Source organism: Vulpes vulpes, chromosome 9, assembly GCF_048418805.1.
Source record: "Vulpes vulpes isolate BD-2025 chromosome 9, VulVul3, whole genome shotgun sequence".
Taxonomy (NCBI): domain Eukaryota; kingdom Metazoa; phylum Chordata; class Mammalia; order Carnivora; family Canidae; genus Vulpes; species Vulpes vulpes.
Window position 1 is genome coordinate 8,706,748 of NC_132788.1, and position 17,737 is coordinate 8,724,484.

At 45.4% G+C, this 17,737-nt stretch overlaps 1 protein-coding gene across 1 annotated transcript in view; it reads right to left on the reverse strand.

Moving 5' to 3' along the window:
- PSMD1 (proteasome 26S subunit, non-ATPase 1) overlaps positions 1-8,700 on the reverse strand; it is a 92,959-nt gene extending 84,259 nt beyond the window's left edge. Inside the window, exons 1-4 of the mRNA XM_026006273.2 lie at positions 8,503-8,700; positions 3,349-3,392; positions 2,883-2,956; positions 2,520-2,689 (exon numbers count right to left, since the gene is read on the reverse strand). Of these exons, the coding sequence (XP_025862058.1) occupies positions 2,520-2,689; positions 2,883-2,956; positions 3,349-3,392; positions 8,503-8,518 (304 nt within the window). The 5' untranslated portion in view covers positions 8,519-8,700. The remainder of the gene's footprint in view (positions 1-2,519; positions 2,690-2,882; positions 2,957-3,348; positions 3,393-8,502) is intronic.
- Between the last annotated feature and the right edge of the window lie 9,037 nt (positions 8,701-17,737).

Genomic DNA, 17,737 nt, shown 5'->3' on the forward strand with positions numbered 1-17,737 from the left:
CCAGGGACACCTGGGTGGCTCAGTGGTTGAGCATCTGCCTTTGGATCAGGGCATGACCCTGGCGTCCCACATCAGGCTCCCTGCAGGGAGCCTGCTTCTCCCTCTGCTTGTGTCTCTGTCTCTCTGTGTCTCTCATGAATAAATACATAAAATCTTAAAAACAAAAAACAAAACAAAAAACCCTAGAAGTTCCCCCACTTTCATACAAAGAAAAAAGCAAAGAGGATTGGTCAATTTATCAACAATTGCCTTCTACAAGCTAAGATGACAGCATTTAGAGAGGGAAGGCATCTACCACCTCATAGCCACTTACGGACCAACAGTTCTGTTTAAAACATGTTTTGTAAAATAGTAGCAATGCAAGCACTTGCACATCATTGTTGAAAAAATTATCAGTATTCATCAAAAAAAAAATCCTTGAAATAAAAAAAGTGAGACTATGTGTTTTTAACTCCCCATTTCTATCTCAATAGAGAAAGCGCTCCATGTTTCAAATGTTATGGTCTGTTCTTTAAAACCACTTGTTCTTTCCATAGAATTATAGATGAAAATTCCAATTCAATGACCACCCCCCAACAGGATTAAGTTACTTGCAACAGCAAAAACTTTAAAATCATAAATGCAGAATTCTAGTTAGAACGTCACAGACGTTTGAAAGTATCCTTTGAAGCAGCTTGTGTAGCACTTCCCAATTTCTGAAAGAGAAGGCCAAATTTCTCCTTTTAAGGGTTCAGGTGAATAAGCCAGACCTCTTTTGAATCAGCAATTCAGGGGCGCTTGAATGGCTCAGCCAGTTAAGCGGCTGCTTTCAGCTAGGGTCATGACCCCAGGTTTCGAGAATCATAACCCCAGGTTTCAAGAATTGAGGCCTGCCACATTGGGCTCCCTGCTCAGCGCAGCGCTTGCTTTTTTCTCCTTCTCAGTCTGCTACTCCCCCTGCTTGTCCTCTCTCTCTCTGTCAAATAAATAAAATCTTAAAAAAAAAAAAAAAATCAGGGCAGCCCGGGTGGCTCAGCAGTTTGGTGCTGCCTTCAGCCCAGGGCGTGATCCTGGACACCTGGGATGAAGTCCCATATTGGGCTCCCTGCATGGAGCCTGCTTCTCCCTTTACCTGCGTCTCTGCCTCTCTGTGTGTGTGTGTCTTTCATGAATAAATAAAATCTTAAAAAAAAATAAAAATAAAAAAATCAGCTATTCAAAAAAATATACTACACTACTGAAAGAATATACCCTTCTGCTCTCTGTAACTATGATTGAAAGCCTGATATTCCTATAGAACTGTCTGAAGGGTATGCAGTCTATTCTTTCATCTATTAGATCAGGAGTTTTCAAATTTTTTTAAAGCTACAAATTCCTGGGCAGCCCGGGTGGCCCAGCAGTTTAGCACCTCCTTCAGTCCAGGGCATGATCCTGGAGACCCAGGATCAAGTCCCACATTGGGTTCTGTGTATGGAGCCTGCTTCTCCCTCTACCTCTGTCTCTGCCTCTCTCTCTCTCTCTCTGTTTCTCATGAATGAATAAATAAATAAAATCTTAAAAAAAAAAATCTACAAATCGCTGAACAAAACCTTATAGTTTAATTTACAAGATAAAGAGCCCAAAGTCTTGCCAGTATGCTACCCCCACTTCTAAAATAAAGAAACAAATGAAAAAAATGATGGTTGCTAGTAGAAATAATATGGATTTTGAAGTAAGCCTACTTAATAGCCATGTGTCTCTATCATCTCAAAACTCAAGTTTTTTCATTTGTAAAATGGATATGGCCTTCCTCACAGGGCAGCTGTGGAATAAACCATGCCATGAAAAATGAGTAGCAAAGTGCCTAGCAGAATGAAGATAGTCAATAATGGTTTCTGTTATTAGAAATAACTCTATATATACTTCTATAAGAAAAAAAAAGGAAAAAAAGAAGTAACTCTATAAACAGCTGTCATTTAGTTACTCATAATAATCTAACTTTTTCATATAACAGAACGCTCACTGGAGTAGCAATAACTAAGATAATTATCTTTAGGTTGATTAGACCGTTTCTGAATAATTTCTTAGATTCTTCCATAAAATGTTTTGTGAGGTAAGTTTCTTCATTATTACTATTATTAATGTTACTGTTCATTATGTCAAAAAATAATAAATCACAAAATTGGAAGGCAGATCTAAAAACTCGGCTTGCATAATATTATAGGATTATGAACTTCCAATTAAAATTAAATTTGGCGGGCAGCACGGGTGGCCCAGTAGTTTAGCGCCATCTTCAGCCCTGCATGATCCTGGAGACCCGGGATCGAGTTCCACGTTGGGCTACCTGCATAGAGCCTGCTTCTTCCTCTGCCTGTGCCTCTGCCTTTCTCTCTCTCTCTCTGTATCTAATGAATAAATAAATAAATAAAATCTTAAAAATAAAAAAAACATTAAATTAAATTTGGCAACAGCAAGTAGTAATTCAGAACTAAAATTTTATATGCACCACAGCAAGAAAGAAGCCGACAAGATAAAGCTTTACCAGGATGGAAAATAATTACCTATAATAGTCTCCACGTATTCAGAGTTATCATTGACATTGAAGAGGTCACCAGCTCCAAGTGCATAATTCAGAGACTCCTCAAAAGCTCCAAGGTGATAAAATACTTTAGATGCCACTAAGGCTGCAAACTGCCGACTCCGGAAACCTTCATCTTCATACAAAACTTCTCTGAAAGAAATTAGAAGTGTAAGTCTAGCTCAAACTGGTTCTCCTTAAAAATCCCAAATCTAAACATATTTAGTAGCAGCAAAATCCTAAACGAATTAATAAGCCATATGACCCACATCCACAATTATTTTTTTTCACAGAGAATTAGTTGATCTACTTTAATCCAATTTATAGAAATAAAATAATTTCTTACATTTTATCTACAGACTCAGAAATTTCTGCCCAGAAGTCATTGACAACTGCATTCAATTTATGTAGTGCAAATTCCTGTAGAAGATAAAAATAAAATTCAACATTGAGAGACTTAACATTACAACTTTTTACCAAAAAAAAAAAAACCTTCTGACAAATCAATGGCCAAATTTTCAGTTATATTTACTGAAATATACACAGAAGAACAATTTTTTGTGCTTTCCTCTGATAAAGAAACAAGGGTGGGTGGGGAGTGTTCTGGCGCCATACTGAGAATTTTTTACCTTATCCTTGTTAAACTCTAGGGAAAACCAATTGCTACTGCCAAAATATCGTCCTTTGGGTCTAGATTTGAATGGGTATAGACTGTTTAAGATGGTGTTTTTAAATGATGGAAAATATACAAATATCACTAAATTCAGAGTTTCCAGTGTTCATATTAACCCTAATTTTTCTTCAACTCATACCTTAAGCTGTGGTTCTTCCTCATCCAGAAGAGAAATTATTCCAGCTAAAAGACAAAAAGTATATCATGATTATGAAGTATATGCTAAGATAGAAGCTATTACTTAGTTTAAAAATATCACAATTAGGGCAGCCCAGGTGGCTCAGTGGTTTAGCACCGCCTTCACCCTAGGGTGTGATCCTGGAGACCTGGGATCAAGTCCCACGTCGGGCTCCCTGCATGGAAGCCTGCTTCTCCCTCTGCCTGTGTCTCTGCCTCTCTCTGTGTGTGTTTCTCATGCATAAATAGATAAAATCTTTAAAAAAAAAAAATCACAATTAGAAAATTATTTTTTGAGGAGTGACTTCACTAGAAGAATGATTATTTTTCTTTATAACTGTAACTGTTTCTATTTCGAAGTTTAAGAATTATGTTATCAAACCACCATGACACCACAAAAATTACATTTGCCAAGTTCACTGGTTTTCAAAGCATAGTCCTTGAACCCACAGGATTAGCATTACCTCGGAACTTACTAAAAATGGAAATTCTTGGGCAGCCCAGGTGGCTCAGCAGTTTAGCGCTGCCTTCAGCCCAGGGCATGATCCTGGAAACCCAGGATTGAGTCCCATGTCGGGCTCCCTGCATGGAGCCTGCTTCTCCCTCTGCTTGTATCTCTGCCCCCTCTCTTTCTTCTCTCTGTGTATTTTCATGAATAAATAAATAAAATCTTAAAAAAGGGAAATTCTTGGCCCTATCCTAGATCAATACTATATCAGAAATTGTGGGGATAGGGTCCAGTTATAGGGCCATGAGTTTTCCATGTAATACTGATAATACAGTTTGAGCAAATCTCTGGCCAAACTGACCAAAATGGGAAACCTTCACAGACAACTTTAGAATAAATTTATTCACACAAAATAAATCAACAGTTATGAAATTATTTACAGAAAAAGGTGAAGTCATCAACTCAACAGAGTAAAATATACCAATTACTTCAAGATGCCTCTATTAAGGCACCTCCTTTGTATCACAAGTAACCGAGAAGGTATGTTAAATGATGAGCAATCTTACTTGTTCTGACTTCCAATGACCCAAGTACAGCGTTTTCCACATGACCTTGAGGTGTTAGCATTAACATTGGAAAGTAAACTATCCTCTCCAAAAGAATACACCTTGAAATATAGTCATATGTCAAAGGGATTATTAGAAAAAATATATGGGGAATTACTGTCCTTAGATCTCAAAGAAACAAAACACACAAAACTAAACTGTCTCTCGGATGTTTTCCATATAGATCTTAAAATCATTCTGGAACACTGAACTGAAACTATGAGTTGATTAAAAAGTGTCAAGATAAGTTTACTTAGGAGATGTAGCCATTTTTGATTGATAAGTATAGGTTTGCCAAGTAGCTCCAGCAGTCTTTAGAGAGCCATACAGGAAAGGATACAACACTTAGCCAACAAAACGAACCATTGTGCTGGCTAGGGCATACTACTATTCTAAAAGCATAAGATCAGATAGAAAGAACTTCTTGGTACTCTAGCTTGGAATGAGAAGTCCAGAACAGAAAGGCTAAACTGAAAGAACACAGAGAAGACAAATTAAAAATGTAATGGGGGAGTGGGGTGGATTATGAACTAGTGATGTGGGATAGCTGATAGATAAGAATCCTTTAAATGTGGAACAGATTGGGATCCCTGGGTAGTTCAGCAGTTTAGCCCCTGTCTTCCACCCAGGGCATGATCCTGGAGTCCTGGGATCGAATCTCACGTCGGGCTCCCCGCATGGGGCCTGCTTCTCTCTCTGCCTGTGTCTCTGCCATTCTCTCTATCTGTGTCTCTCATAAATAAATAAATGAATAAATAAATAAATAAGATCTTTAAAAAAAACTGTGGAACAGATCATGAACAGCAGAACACTTCATAAACATACTAAAAATGCTACTCATTGCCTATCAATCAGTGGTGTGTTTGAACTACTTCAAAAGAGGTGATGAATCTCTTACACCCTCCTGTTTTGTATTATTTATGACTAATTTGTTGTCCTTATGACTAATTTGTTGTCCTGGCTTAGAAATGCAGCCTTTGTTCATGGAACACAATTAAATCAAATACTCTACACTCCTACACAATTACTTCCCATCTTAAAAACAAAACAGAACTTCTCTTCAGATGGGGGGAGAGGGAGATACACAAGGAATGTGAAAAATTTAGGATGCTAGAAAAATCTCTTCTGCCATGATAAAAAAAAAGTAGCAGATATTACCTAAACTTCTTCAATCAGGTTATAGCAGTATTTGGATGTTATTTATAAATATGGAAGTACGTTCCAGAAGAAACAGCTTAAAAGTTGAAAATGAATGTTTTGGGATGCCTGGGTGGCTCGGTGGTTTAGCACCTGCCTTTGGCCCAAGGTGTAATCCTGGAGTCCTGGGATCGAGTCCCGCATTGGGCTCCTTGCAGGGAGCCTGCTTCTCCCTCTGCCTATGTCTCTGCCTCTCTCTCTCTCTCTCTCTCTCTCATGAATAAATAAATAAAATCTTAAAAAGACAATGGCTGTCTCCAGGGATGAGGAAGAGAAAAGAGAAGTGGGAGATTACTGCTTTAAGGCTTTTTAGCATAATTTCCCTTTATGTGCCTATATTATGTTAAAAAAAAAAAAAAACAGTCAATCTCATATCTCTCTCCGGTAACCACCTATCTCTATCTCTCCACTCCCTTTTGCTGCCGAATCTTTTGAAAAATTTAACAATACATGTTCATCTCTTATTCACCACTGTTCTTACTGCTTAGCTAGTGACTAGGGAAAAAAGGAATGAATAACTTGAATCCATACCAGTGAGGCTAGTCTTTAAGCACCTGGGACAGATCCTAAGACACTGTGAGGGAAAGGACGGGGAAACAAGGTGACAAAAGGTTCTGAGCAAAGGCTGGTAAGTGATCCACTAATGTAACAAATGATAGTAACAAATACGCCTCACCACCAATATACTGTATCACCACGGAGTCTCAGAGTAGGACCTCAAAGATCATTACTAGTAACCTGAAAAGGTTTAAATTCTATTATATTCCCATCAAGTGCTTTTTCAGCCTCTACTTAAAATACTCTAGGGATTAATTTATAGATTTGATTAGCTGACTGATTTCTTCATTCAAAATACACTTTTGGGGGGAATCCATGGGTGGCTCAGCAGTTCAGCGCCTGCCTTCCACCCAGGGTGTGATCCTGGAGTCCTGGGATCGAGTCCCACAACAGGCTCCCTGCATGGAGCCTGCTTCTCCCTCTGCCTCAGTCTCTGCCTCTCTTTGTCTGTCATGAATAAATAAATAAAATCTTTTAAAAAAATACACTTTTGAACATCTGCCATCTATCTGTTTGGCAGTGCTCTAAGAATTAACAAGTTTTGCTGCCCAAAATTGTACCAGATAGTAAATGAGGTAAGTAAACAAATAATCACAGGACTATGAGTTGGACAGCTGAGGGGAAGAGAGGTAGGCAGTGTATTTTAACAAAATGATCAGGAAAGACTAACATTCAAACTGAGACTAAAGATTGAGAAGCTAAGGGGAAACTTGAGGAAAAAGACTCTAGATAGAGGGAACAGAAGGTGCTAGGGTCCTGAGGTTAAGATAGAACCTGACATACTCAGGAACAGAAAGAGCAGTAGGGTGTAGTGAGTGAAAAAGAGAGTAGTAGACAAAGCAGAAATCAAATCATTTAAGTCTTTGGTTAAAAGTCTGGATTTTATTCTAAACACAATGGAAATGACCAGAGATTTTAAGCAAAATAAATAAATAAATAAATAACCTGTGATTAAAATTTGAAAAAAAATTACTCTGCCTACATACAGCAAGAAGATCGGACTATATGAAGATAACGGTGGAAAAACAAAATCTTAAGGCTGTCACAGTAACCCAGACAAAAGATAAAAGATGGCTTGGGATCAGAAAAAGCCGTGGCATTGGATGGATGTGAAACAGAAGGATGCCTACATTTACAGGTGGCAAGAAACGTTACCTTTCGGGAGCAATGACTGGAAAAACTCTGTCCTCTTTGAGCTAAAATTCACTTCATTTGTATCGCTTTGGGGACAAAAGTCTAATTCCAGGTACAGGTGACAGCTCTCGGAAATCTCTGAAGGTAACTTCTAGGTTTCTAGGGTCAAGCAATCCTCCACAGATACGTGGGTTTGAGCTCCTCCTTAACAAGTCAGTTTGACCGCTAGCCTGTTTACAGCAAAACACTTGTGGACAAACCTAGATAACACAGGACGAGGAAAGGATGGGTGTGTGTGTGTGTGTGCGCGCAGGTAAGTGTAAAAAAAAAAAAAAAGAAAAGAAAGAAAGAAAGAAAGAAAGAAAAAAAAAATCAAACCACCAAGGCTGTGGACAGCTATATGCAAATGACTCTGTGGTGGGGGGTGGGGGGCTTATCTTCACAGCTCAAGCCATTTCAAGGCCATCACCCGAGCCTCCAGAGGCAACGGTGAAGCGCTGAAACTCGCACCGCACGCCCCAGAATTCTTCCCTCAATGCAGAATTCTTTACTGAGTACCTAGTCTCCGATCCACAGACAGGTTATCAGTATCAAGCAGGCTCCGGCGGGCTGTCTTGGCCGAACACACAAGTCCTCTGGGCGCTCGAGCTGAACACTAGCGGAGCACCCCGAGAAACACCCGCCTCGACTGCTCGCGTGCGCTTCAGACTGGACTCCAAGGAGAACGGAGCTGGGGTCCGGCCCGGGGCGCCTACAGAGTAGTGAGGCTGCCGCACCGCCCCCCCCCCTTCCAGCCACCTGCGAGGAAGCGCTGGGATCACACGATCCCCCGGCGCCAAACTCGGAAGCGACAGGATCCAGGGAGCCCCCCCCCCACCCCGGGGGCGGAAAAGGGCCCAGGAAGCCCCTCCGGCGCGGGCGCGGGCGCGGGGGTGTGACCGCGCGCGGGTGGGATGCGCTGCGGGTGGGTGGCACCTCCCGGCCGGAGGTGACCGCCGCGGCCCTCAGGGAGGCCGGCCCACACAGGCAGCCCGCGGGCCCGGGGTGCGCGGCGGGCAGCGAGGGGCCGCGCAGGCCGGCGCTCCGCCGGGAGGTGCCCAGTCACCGGCCCTGACTCAGCTAAAAGCCGGCGTGGCGGCTCCTCCCTTTCGGCGCCGGCGGCGGTCGCACTCACCAGCTGAAGTGATCATGGCTGCGTCCCGCACGAGCCCGCCCGCTCGCTCGCCGTCCCGGCCGCGCCGTGTGTCTGTCAGCTCCCGGGCCGTGTGCTCCGCCGCGCCTCCCCGCTCCCCCGGTGCGCTGCTCAGTCAGTAGCCTCCTCAGGCCGCCGGCTCGCGTCTCTTCCAGGACCCCGCCCGCCGCGGGGCTGCCCGCCGCTCCGCCTGCCGCTCGGCGCGAACTCTCCCCGCCGCGGCCTGCGGTTTTCCGCGCCGCCGCCGCCGCCGCCGCCCCGGCCCTCGCCGCGGGGTGCGCGGAGAGCGTCATGTTTTCTCTTACCCTCCTCGAGGTTCAGCGCTCCCGCTGCGGCGCGAACACTACTGGGCACCTGCGATCAGGCTTCAGAATAGCCACCCCCAGAGAGAGGACCCCATTATCACCCGCCATTGCTCAGAGCAAGGGTGCTGCGGGCGGGGGCTCGCGGTGCTCGCAGCGCCACCTGCTGCTTGGGCGGACTCTCTGTAGTTATGCCCCCGGCCCCGCCCGCCCCCGCCCTCCCCCGCCCGCCCCCGCCCTCCCCTGCCCTCATCCCCCTCCCTCTCCCAGCTCCAGCCAAACTTTTGGGGGTAGAAACAATGCAAAGGGCATTTTGTTAGGAAAGTGGGTTTTGGGAGATCCCTGGGTGGTTCAGCGGTTTAGGGACGCCTTTGGCCGAGGGCGTGACCCTGGAGACCCAGGATCGAGTCCCGCTTTGGGCTCCCTGCATGGAGCCTGCTTCCCCCTCTGCCTCTTCTTGAATAAATAAATAAATAAATAATAATAATTATAATAAAATAATAATAAATATAATAAAATAAAATATATAATAATAAAAAATATAATAAAATAATAATAAATAAATAAATCTGTCTCTTCTTGAATAAATAAATAAAATCTTTAAAAAAAAAAAAGGAAAAATGAGTTTAGACGTTTTTAAAAAAGCAGAACCCACTTTCAAAAGAAATCCTCAAATGTTTTATCATAATGAATCGCTAAGTAATCACTGATTTATAATAAAATTGAAAGAATTTTTTTTTTTTTTAACATTTGGAATAGTTAGTACTGAATTAGTATTGTATGTTGTTTGAAAGAGGTGTGGGCACTGAGGGGGGCACTTGATGGGATGAGCACTGGGTGTTATTCTATTTGTTGGCAAATTGAACACCAATAAAAAATAAATTTATTTAAAAAAAGAAAAAGAAAAAGAAAAAGGTGTGGGGCAGGGACACCTGGGTGGCTCAGCGGTTTAGCGCCGCCTTCAGCCCAAGGAGTGATCCTGGGGACTGAGGATGGAGTCCCACATCCAGCTCCCTGCATGAAGCCTGCTTCTGCCTCTCTCTCTCTCTAGTGTCTTGTGAACAAATAAGTAAAACCTTTTAAAAATAAATAAAAAAGAAGTGCAAAAAGATACACAGTGAAAGTGTTACAAAGGAAAAAGAAAAGCTTCCCATTCTTGTCTTCCACCAGTCTAGTTCCTCTTTCCCCACAGAGCAACAGGTTTTTTGTTTTTTTCTTTTCTTTTTCAAGATTTTATTTATTTGAGAGAGTGAGCACAGTGGGGGAAAGGGTAGCGAGAGGGGGGTGGGGAGCCTGACATGGGACTTAACCCCAAGACCCCAGGATACTGACCTGAGCTGAAGGCAGGCACCCCACCAACTGAGCCACCCAGGCGCCCCTCTTGGTTTTTCCTACCTCTAATTTGAAATGGCAGGTGTGATGGCCATTTGCAGTCATGCACCAGCTTCAATAGCCAATTTATTTTAATAGTCCTGCGAAAGCCTTAACAAAGATTAGAGACAGATGGTGGCATTTTTAAGCTACTAGCCTTGCAACATCAAGCTACTCATCAATTGGATAGCAATTACTAAAGATTATTTCTGAAAGAAAAAAAAGATTATTTCTGAGGCCTTGTCAAAACAATGTAACCTACTGGTACAAGCAGTATTTTGGGGTTGAATTAAAATTTGGTTGATGACACATTGGAGTGTACATGTGAATGTGTTTAAATTAGTATTCTAAAGCTAAGGTTGTTAAAATATATCAAATATAATTCTTAAACACTTCTGATGAACTTGTAGCTCAGATTGAAAGGCCCTGCCCTGGGAGGTGTGCACACAAAATAAACAAATACTGGGAGTATGATTTTACAGAGGTACTTTGGCCAGTCCCTCACAGGAAGACACCTGCATGCCCAAAACTTCTAGAGGAATCACACATGATAACAGGTGATGGAAATGAGTGGAGCAGGCCGTATGTATAGAGATACTAGCTCAGCAGGATGGTGAGTGCCCAACTAAGTGTCAGGGAGGCAGGAGGGGGTGGTGGTGACTGTGCCAAAATGAAGAATGAGGGCAGCCTGGGTGGCTCAGCAGTTTGGCGCTGCCTTCGGCCCACGGCAGAATCCTGGAGACCTGGGATCGAGTCCCAGATCGGGCTCCCTGCATGGAGTCTGCTTCTTCCTCTGCCTGTGTCTCTGCCTCTGTCTCTCTGCCTCTCATGAATAAATAAATAATCTTTTTTTAACAATGAAGAATGAGTGCCCCACTGAAAGAGTGGTGGCTACTCCTCTCCTACAGTGTTGCTGTGCAAGACTTCTAGGACTACTAGGTCACGTGGATGGCCCAGTCAGTTAAGCATCTCACTCTTGGTTTTGGCTGAGCTCATGATGTCTGGTTCTGAGGTCGAACCCTACATCAGGCTCCACTCTGAGCATGGAGCCCCCTTGAGACTCTCTCCCTCTGCTTCCCCAACCACCAGCTCACTAACAAACAAACAAACAAACAAAGTAGGACTACGATTGTGAAAGCTTATGGTTTTTCTAGAAAAGCCAGAAATCAGAATTTCATGTGAAATCTTCTGAATTTTAAATGGTGGTAAGTTGGATGAAATGGGTGAAGGTAGTCAAAAGGTATAAACTTCCAGTTGTAAGATAAATAGTTCTGTTCATCTAATACTAATGTATAATTGTGTTTCACCTATACTCCAATTAAAAAAAAAAAGGTCCTGGGGATGTAATGTGATTACAGGTAATAATATTGTATTGTATACATGAAAGTTGCTAAGCGAGAAAGTTTAAAAGTTCTTTTTCTTTTAAGATTTATTTGATGACCCAAGACCATGACCTGAGCCAAATTCAAGAGTTGGATGCTTAACTGACTAACTCACCCAGGCACCCCAAGTCTTAAAAGTTCTAGTCACGGGGGATCCCTGGGTGGCTCAGCAGTTTAGCACCCGCCTTTGGCCCAGGGCGCAATCCTGGAGTCCCGGGATAGAGTCCCACGTCGGGCTCCCTGCATGGAGACTGCTTCTCCCTCTGCTTGTGTCTCTGCCTCTCTCTCTCTCTCTCTCATGAATAAATAAATAAAATCTTTTTAAAAAATTCTAATCACAAGAAAAAAAATTGTGATGATGAGTGATGGATGTTAACTAAACTTACTGTGGTAATCATTTTCCAATATATACATATACCCAAGTCACCATGTCATACACCTAAAACCAACACAATGTTATGTGTCAATTATATCTCAATTTTAAAAAGGTTGGGGGGGGGCTTGGGGGGCTCAGTTGCTTGTGTCCGACTCTTGATTTTGGCTCAGGTCATGATCTCAGGGTCATGGGATCAAGCCCTGCATCAGGCTCTGTCCTGGGCATGGAGTCTGCTTAAAATTCTCTCTTTCCCTCTCCTCCTCCCCCTCCCCACCTAAACAAACAAACAAACAAACAAACAAATAGTGTTGACAATTAATTCAAAATGTTTTAAAGCAAGAGAAATCCAGTTGCCACATCTGCTCTTCAAAGAGAAGGCCTTCTCTATGAGAGGCCGATCATGTCTCTGGCTTGGAGATTGTGCTTTTAATTTCCACAAAGCCCCATGGGAACCCTGGGAGGGGGCTCCTCTCTTCTTGAAGATTCTGCTCTTCCACTTGGATGGATGTTCGGGGCCTGAGGTCTCTTCCTCTCTGTGTAATTTTGTACTCTGTAGTTACAGCGATCGTTTCAACACTCAACTCTCACCATTGCCTCTGCTCCTTGAAACTCTCAGCCCTCATCTTGGGCTCTATTCTTTCTTTTTTTTTTTTTTTTAAGATTTATTTATTCATCAGAGACATAGGCAAGAAGGAGAAGCAGGCTCCCTGCAGGGACTCAATCCCAGGACCCCAAGATCACGACCTGAGTCTAAGGCAGATGCTCAACCACTGAGCCACTCAGGTGTCCCCTGGGCTCTATTCCTATGCTTTATTCTTCTGATTTTCTGTCCAAAGCCTTTGTCTCACTCCGAATTCTCCCTGTGAGAGATCAATGCCTCCCATTGCTACAAAGTAGTGTCTCCTAAAACATATCATTGTGGCCCCATCCTCTCTCTGGAGCACCAGACTCACACACGTACCATATGTCCCTGTTTGATACTCCTTAACTCAACAACCTCAGAGTTCCATACATGTCCCCTTCCTTGATCTGGGTGTGGTGAAGGGTACCCAACAGCTATGACGCAGAGCCCTGGGGCAGGGGCAGGGAAGCACACTTGACGGTTCATTCCCACTCACCCTGTCTGTACCGGATCTGGTCTACCTGATGTCTCCCGCATCAGCCCGGCTCCATTTCCCAGCAGTCTCGGCTCCCCCTCTTCTTTACTGGCTGAAACAGCTTTGACTTCCTGCTCACCATCTCATGATTCTCCAGTCCATCCTTCACAGCCAGCCAGAGGCACCATCAAAACCAAGGGAGAGGGGATCCCTGGGTGGCTCAGTGGTTTAGTGCCTGCCTTTGGCCCAGGGCATGATCCTGGAATCCCAGGATCAAGTCCTGTATCAGGCTCCCTGCATGGGGCCTACTTCTCCCTCTGCCTGTGTCTCTGCCTCTGTGTCTCTCATGAATAAATAAATACATATTTAAACACACACACACGCACAACAAAAACAAACAACAACAACAACAACAACAAAAAAAAAACAAGGAAGACAAGGACTCTCTCCTCCAAGACTTTCACCCAACCCAGCTTATGCCCAATCTTTATGTCCCAGCACTCTGCCTTGGCATGCCAGGCTCCAGGCACCTGGAACTGCTGTGGCTCCCAGAGTGGCCATGCAGCATGAACCTTATCTCTGACCTTGGGACTTGCTCTTTCCTTTGCCTGCCTCTCCATCTCCTCCTCAGCTAACAAGCAGTTCCTCTTTCAGGTAGGCCTTTCTTAACCACCCCACTATGTGTTGCCTTATAGCTGTTAGCCCCACACAGTTATTATCCAGTCTCCCTGCCCATGTCCCAGCTAGACCAGGAGCTTCTCAAGGGCGTGAGCCACATCTTATTCATCTCATTATCCCCCATAGTAACTAGCATAGTGTTAGGCACACAGTAGGTGCTCAATAAATGTTTGTTGGATGAATGCAGGGTCAGTTTTTCCCACAATGCCAGAACTCGCGCCTATCTCCAAAACCCTTGCCCTCTCCAAGATTTTATCATGAGATATTTGTATCTTCAAAGGAGATGGAGGAGCACCTGGATGGCTCAGTGGTTGAGCACTGCCTTTGGCTCAGGGCGTGATCCCGGAGTCCCGGGATCGAGTCCTGCATCGGGGTCCCCGTGGGGAGCCTGCTTCTCCCTCTGCCTGTGTCTCTGCCTTTCTCTCTCTCTGTGCCTCTCATGAATAAATAAAATCTTAAAAAAAAAAAAAAAAAAAACCACCAAGACTGAGGACATACCAAAATCACCAAAACAATTCCTACCCAGTGCTCTGTTCATCAACAACCCTCTCCCTCCAAATTTAGGAGTGGCACAAAAGCCCTCAAAGCCCAAGCAAGGTCATGTGTGGGCTCACACGGGTCCTGGCCGGGCCGGGCCTCGGGCAGGTTGGACGGAGGAGACCCCCGCCGGGCTTTCTCCGCCGCCCCCCGTAGAGCCCGCGAGGGCTAAGCTCTGCCGGAGCAGCCCCCGCCCCCGCGCGGCGCCCCTAGTGGCCACAGGGCCCCCCCCCCCCCCCCGCAAGGGGCGAGCGCCCCCGCCCGCACTCCCACCCGCAAAGGCCGGCCTCCTGGCGTTTGAGTCCTGGGTCTGAGGACGGCTCGCTTCCGCCGAGAACCCGGCTTGACTGCTTTTTGAGCTGCAGCGTTATCAGTTGATAAGGGCAGGCGGCGTCGGAGCCGGGAAACACGGGATCAAACCCGTGGTTCGCCACTTGGCGGCGCTGTGCGGACGAGGACGCGCAGGTGAGGCGAGGTGCTCTAACCGGGGTTTGGCTTAGAGCCGCGCTCCATAAACCGCAGATCTTACGTCCCGGGGCCTGGCCCCGAGGCAGGTGGCTGCTTCACGTACACCAAGCAGGACACCTGCTATTAGAGTGAAAGCATTTGCTTTCATTTGCAGAAACGCAAAGGCAGCAGGTGACACGGGCCTGCGGCGGGGGCCTGGTGGAGGGGAGCTTGGTGGGAGGGAAACGCCTGGGTGGGGCCAGAGTCGCCCTGGGTGGACTGAGGCACAAAAGGACCCTCAAAGCCATCTGAGATGCTGGACTCACTTCTTTCTAGGGTTCATGTCCAGGAGGACAACTCCTGCCGTGGGCAACAGCAAATCTGACAAGCGGATGCTGGAAGCCACTGCCCTTTCCTTGCTGGGGGCCTGGGGGGTGGGAAGAGCCACATGGAACCCTCAAGACAGGTCTCCCCCACTTTTCCACTGTTACAGACTCATTCTTTCACGTCTGGCACCCACTGACAACAGGAGCTACTGAACACTCGAAGTGTGGCTATTGCACCCCTGGAACTGATTTTTATTTTTTTATTTTTTTATGATAGTCACAGAGAGAGAGAGAGAGAGAGAGAGAGAGGCAGAGACACAGGCAGAGGGAGAAGCAGGCTCCATGCACTGGGAGCCTGACGTGGGACTCGATCCCGGGTCTCCAGGATCGCGCCCTGGGCCAAAGGCAGGCGCTAAACCGCTGCGCCACCCAGGGATCCCCTGGAACTGATTTTTAAATTCGGAGCACCTGGGTGGCTCAATGGTTGGGCGTCTGCCGTTGGCTCAGGTAGTGACCCTGGGGGCCTGGGATGGAGTCCCGCATGGGGGTCCCCGCAGGGAGCCTTTTTCTCCCTCCATGTCTCTGCCTCTTTCTATGTGTCTCTCAGGAATAAATAAGTAAAATCTTTCAAAAAAATTTTGTTTTATTTCATTGAAATTTAAAGACTGGCCCCCAATTCAGCTATTGGGAAGCTTTTCAAGTATATTTGGAACAACTCGAGATATGAATGTTTTTACAACTACGAATTTCATGGAATCTAAATACAGATCAAGTATTTTGGATAAAAATGTAGTGTCTGAATTAGGCTGTTATGGTAAAAGTCTCACAGGATTTCAAAGATGCAAAATGTCTCATTAAAAAAATTTTTTTTAAGATTTTATTTATTTATTCATGAGAGACAGAGAGAGAGAGAGGGGCAGAGACACAGGTAGAGGGAGAAGCAGGCTCCATGCAGGGAGCCTGACATGGGACTCGATCACGGGTCTCCAGGATCCCACCCTGGGCTGAAGGCAGCGCTAAACCTCTGAGCCACTCGGGCTACCCACATTAAAAATTTTTGTATATTTAAGTTGAAGTATTATCTATTTTGGACATACTGGGCTAAATAAAATAATTACATTTCATTGGTTTTATTATTTTTTTCTAATGTGGCTACTAGAAAATTTAAACCTATACATATGCCTGATGTTACATTTCTCTTAGGGCCGGTCTAGACCTACCCAGAGGCCTTGTTCCCTCTGACCTCCCCATTCAGGTCTGGTCCTGCTCTTTGGTGCTGGCACATGAAGAACCAAAGAACCAGATGAGACTGAGGGGCAGAGGCTAACAGTGAGACCCCCTCCTGCCAGGAAGTAAGGGGCTTGAAGTGGCTGCTCTGGTAGCCAGGGGTCCTGGAGTGGGCAGTATACGTGGGATGGCAGGTGGTTAGGGTAGTCTGGAGTTGAGGTAATGATCTGAGAAGGCCTCATTAACCAGTGAAGGAAAGAAGAAACAAGACACCTGGTGATCAGGACTCCAAATGAGGGCTTGGTCACAAGGACTAAGCTCCAAATATGTGCAGAGCAGAACAAGCCTGACTTAAGACTGATCATCTGAATTCCTACCTGAGGGTCTCTGAATTTCACCAGTCAGGCTTGGGTCTGCACCCGCAGCAGGAATGCTGGCTGGGGAGCTCAGGGAGGAAGCCAGACAGGGCTCTTGCCCTTGCCAAAGCCCTGGACGCACAGCGACCCTGGTGCCCAGGGCCAACTCTGGACCTGACCAATTCCACACCGTGGTCCCTTTGGACCATGAACCACAGCATGGCCCAGTGGGTAGCCTCTGTTTTTGCTCCCAATTAGGCAGCTCCAGGTACAACACAGAGGACTCTGGCTCCGGGGCCAAAGGCATCTGAGGAATTCATGCAGGATCCTGGTCAGCCACCCTGCCTGGAACCTGGTTTCCTTTGAACTCTAAGATTACACAAGCTAAGGTCTGTCCCAATCCTTGATCCACTAACACACAAAACCAGGTCAGAAGGGGGTTGTGCAGCCCTTGGGTACAAAACAAAAGACTCTCTTCACCACCCTGGTTATGTTTGCCATTCAAACAGGACAAAGTGCAGGTCTCCCAGCCACAGGGAACCAGCCCCGTGGTGTGGTTCTGCTACACTTTGAAGGGTAGACTGCCGTCAGATTAATAAGGCGGTCATCGCCTTTTCCGAGCTTGCATCCTGGGTTCTTTGGGACAAGGGGGGCTGGTTTAGAGCACACAGGTTTGGGGGCCTTGGCGCTTGGCCCTTTTGCAGGTTTGCCCTGTTCCTGGTTTGACAACCAAGGGACTCCTCTTGTGTGGTCAATCTTGGAGAAAAATACTTTGAGAGGAGAGACATGAGACAAATATTATTAAGGGCCCTCTGAGACTTAGGCAAGGCCATTTTATCTCGTTAAACATGCTCGTCCGTGTGCGCACAAACACACACATCCTCTTAAACACCAAGTTAAAAGCTATCTTTGAAAAAAATCTCTTTTCAAACATTTACTTTCGAGCTACATGTTTTCCCATTCCAGCCAATAGAGTTGTGGAGATGTCACCCAGGGCAGGACTGGAAGTCCTTTAGGCCAAACTATTCCAGAAGTTCCTGCCTTTTTCCCAGGCGCCCTGTTCCCAAGGACCCCTGCAGGTTACACTTTATGGGAATAAAGGGGAAGATCCATTCTGG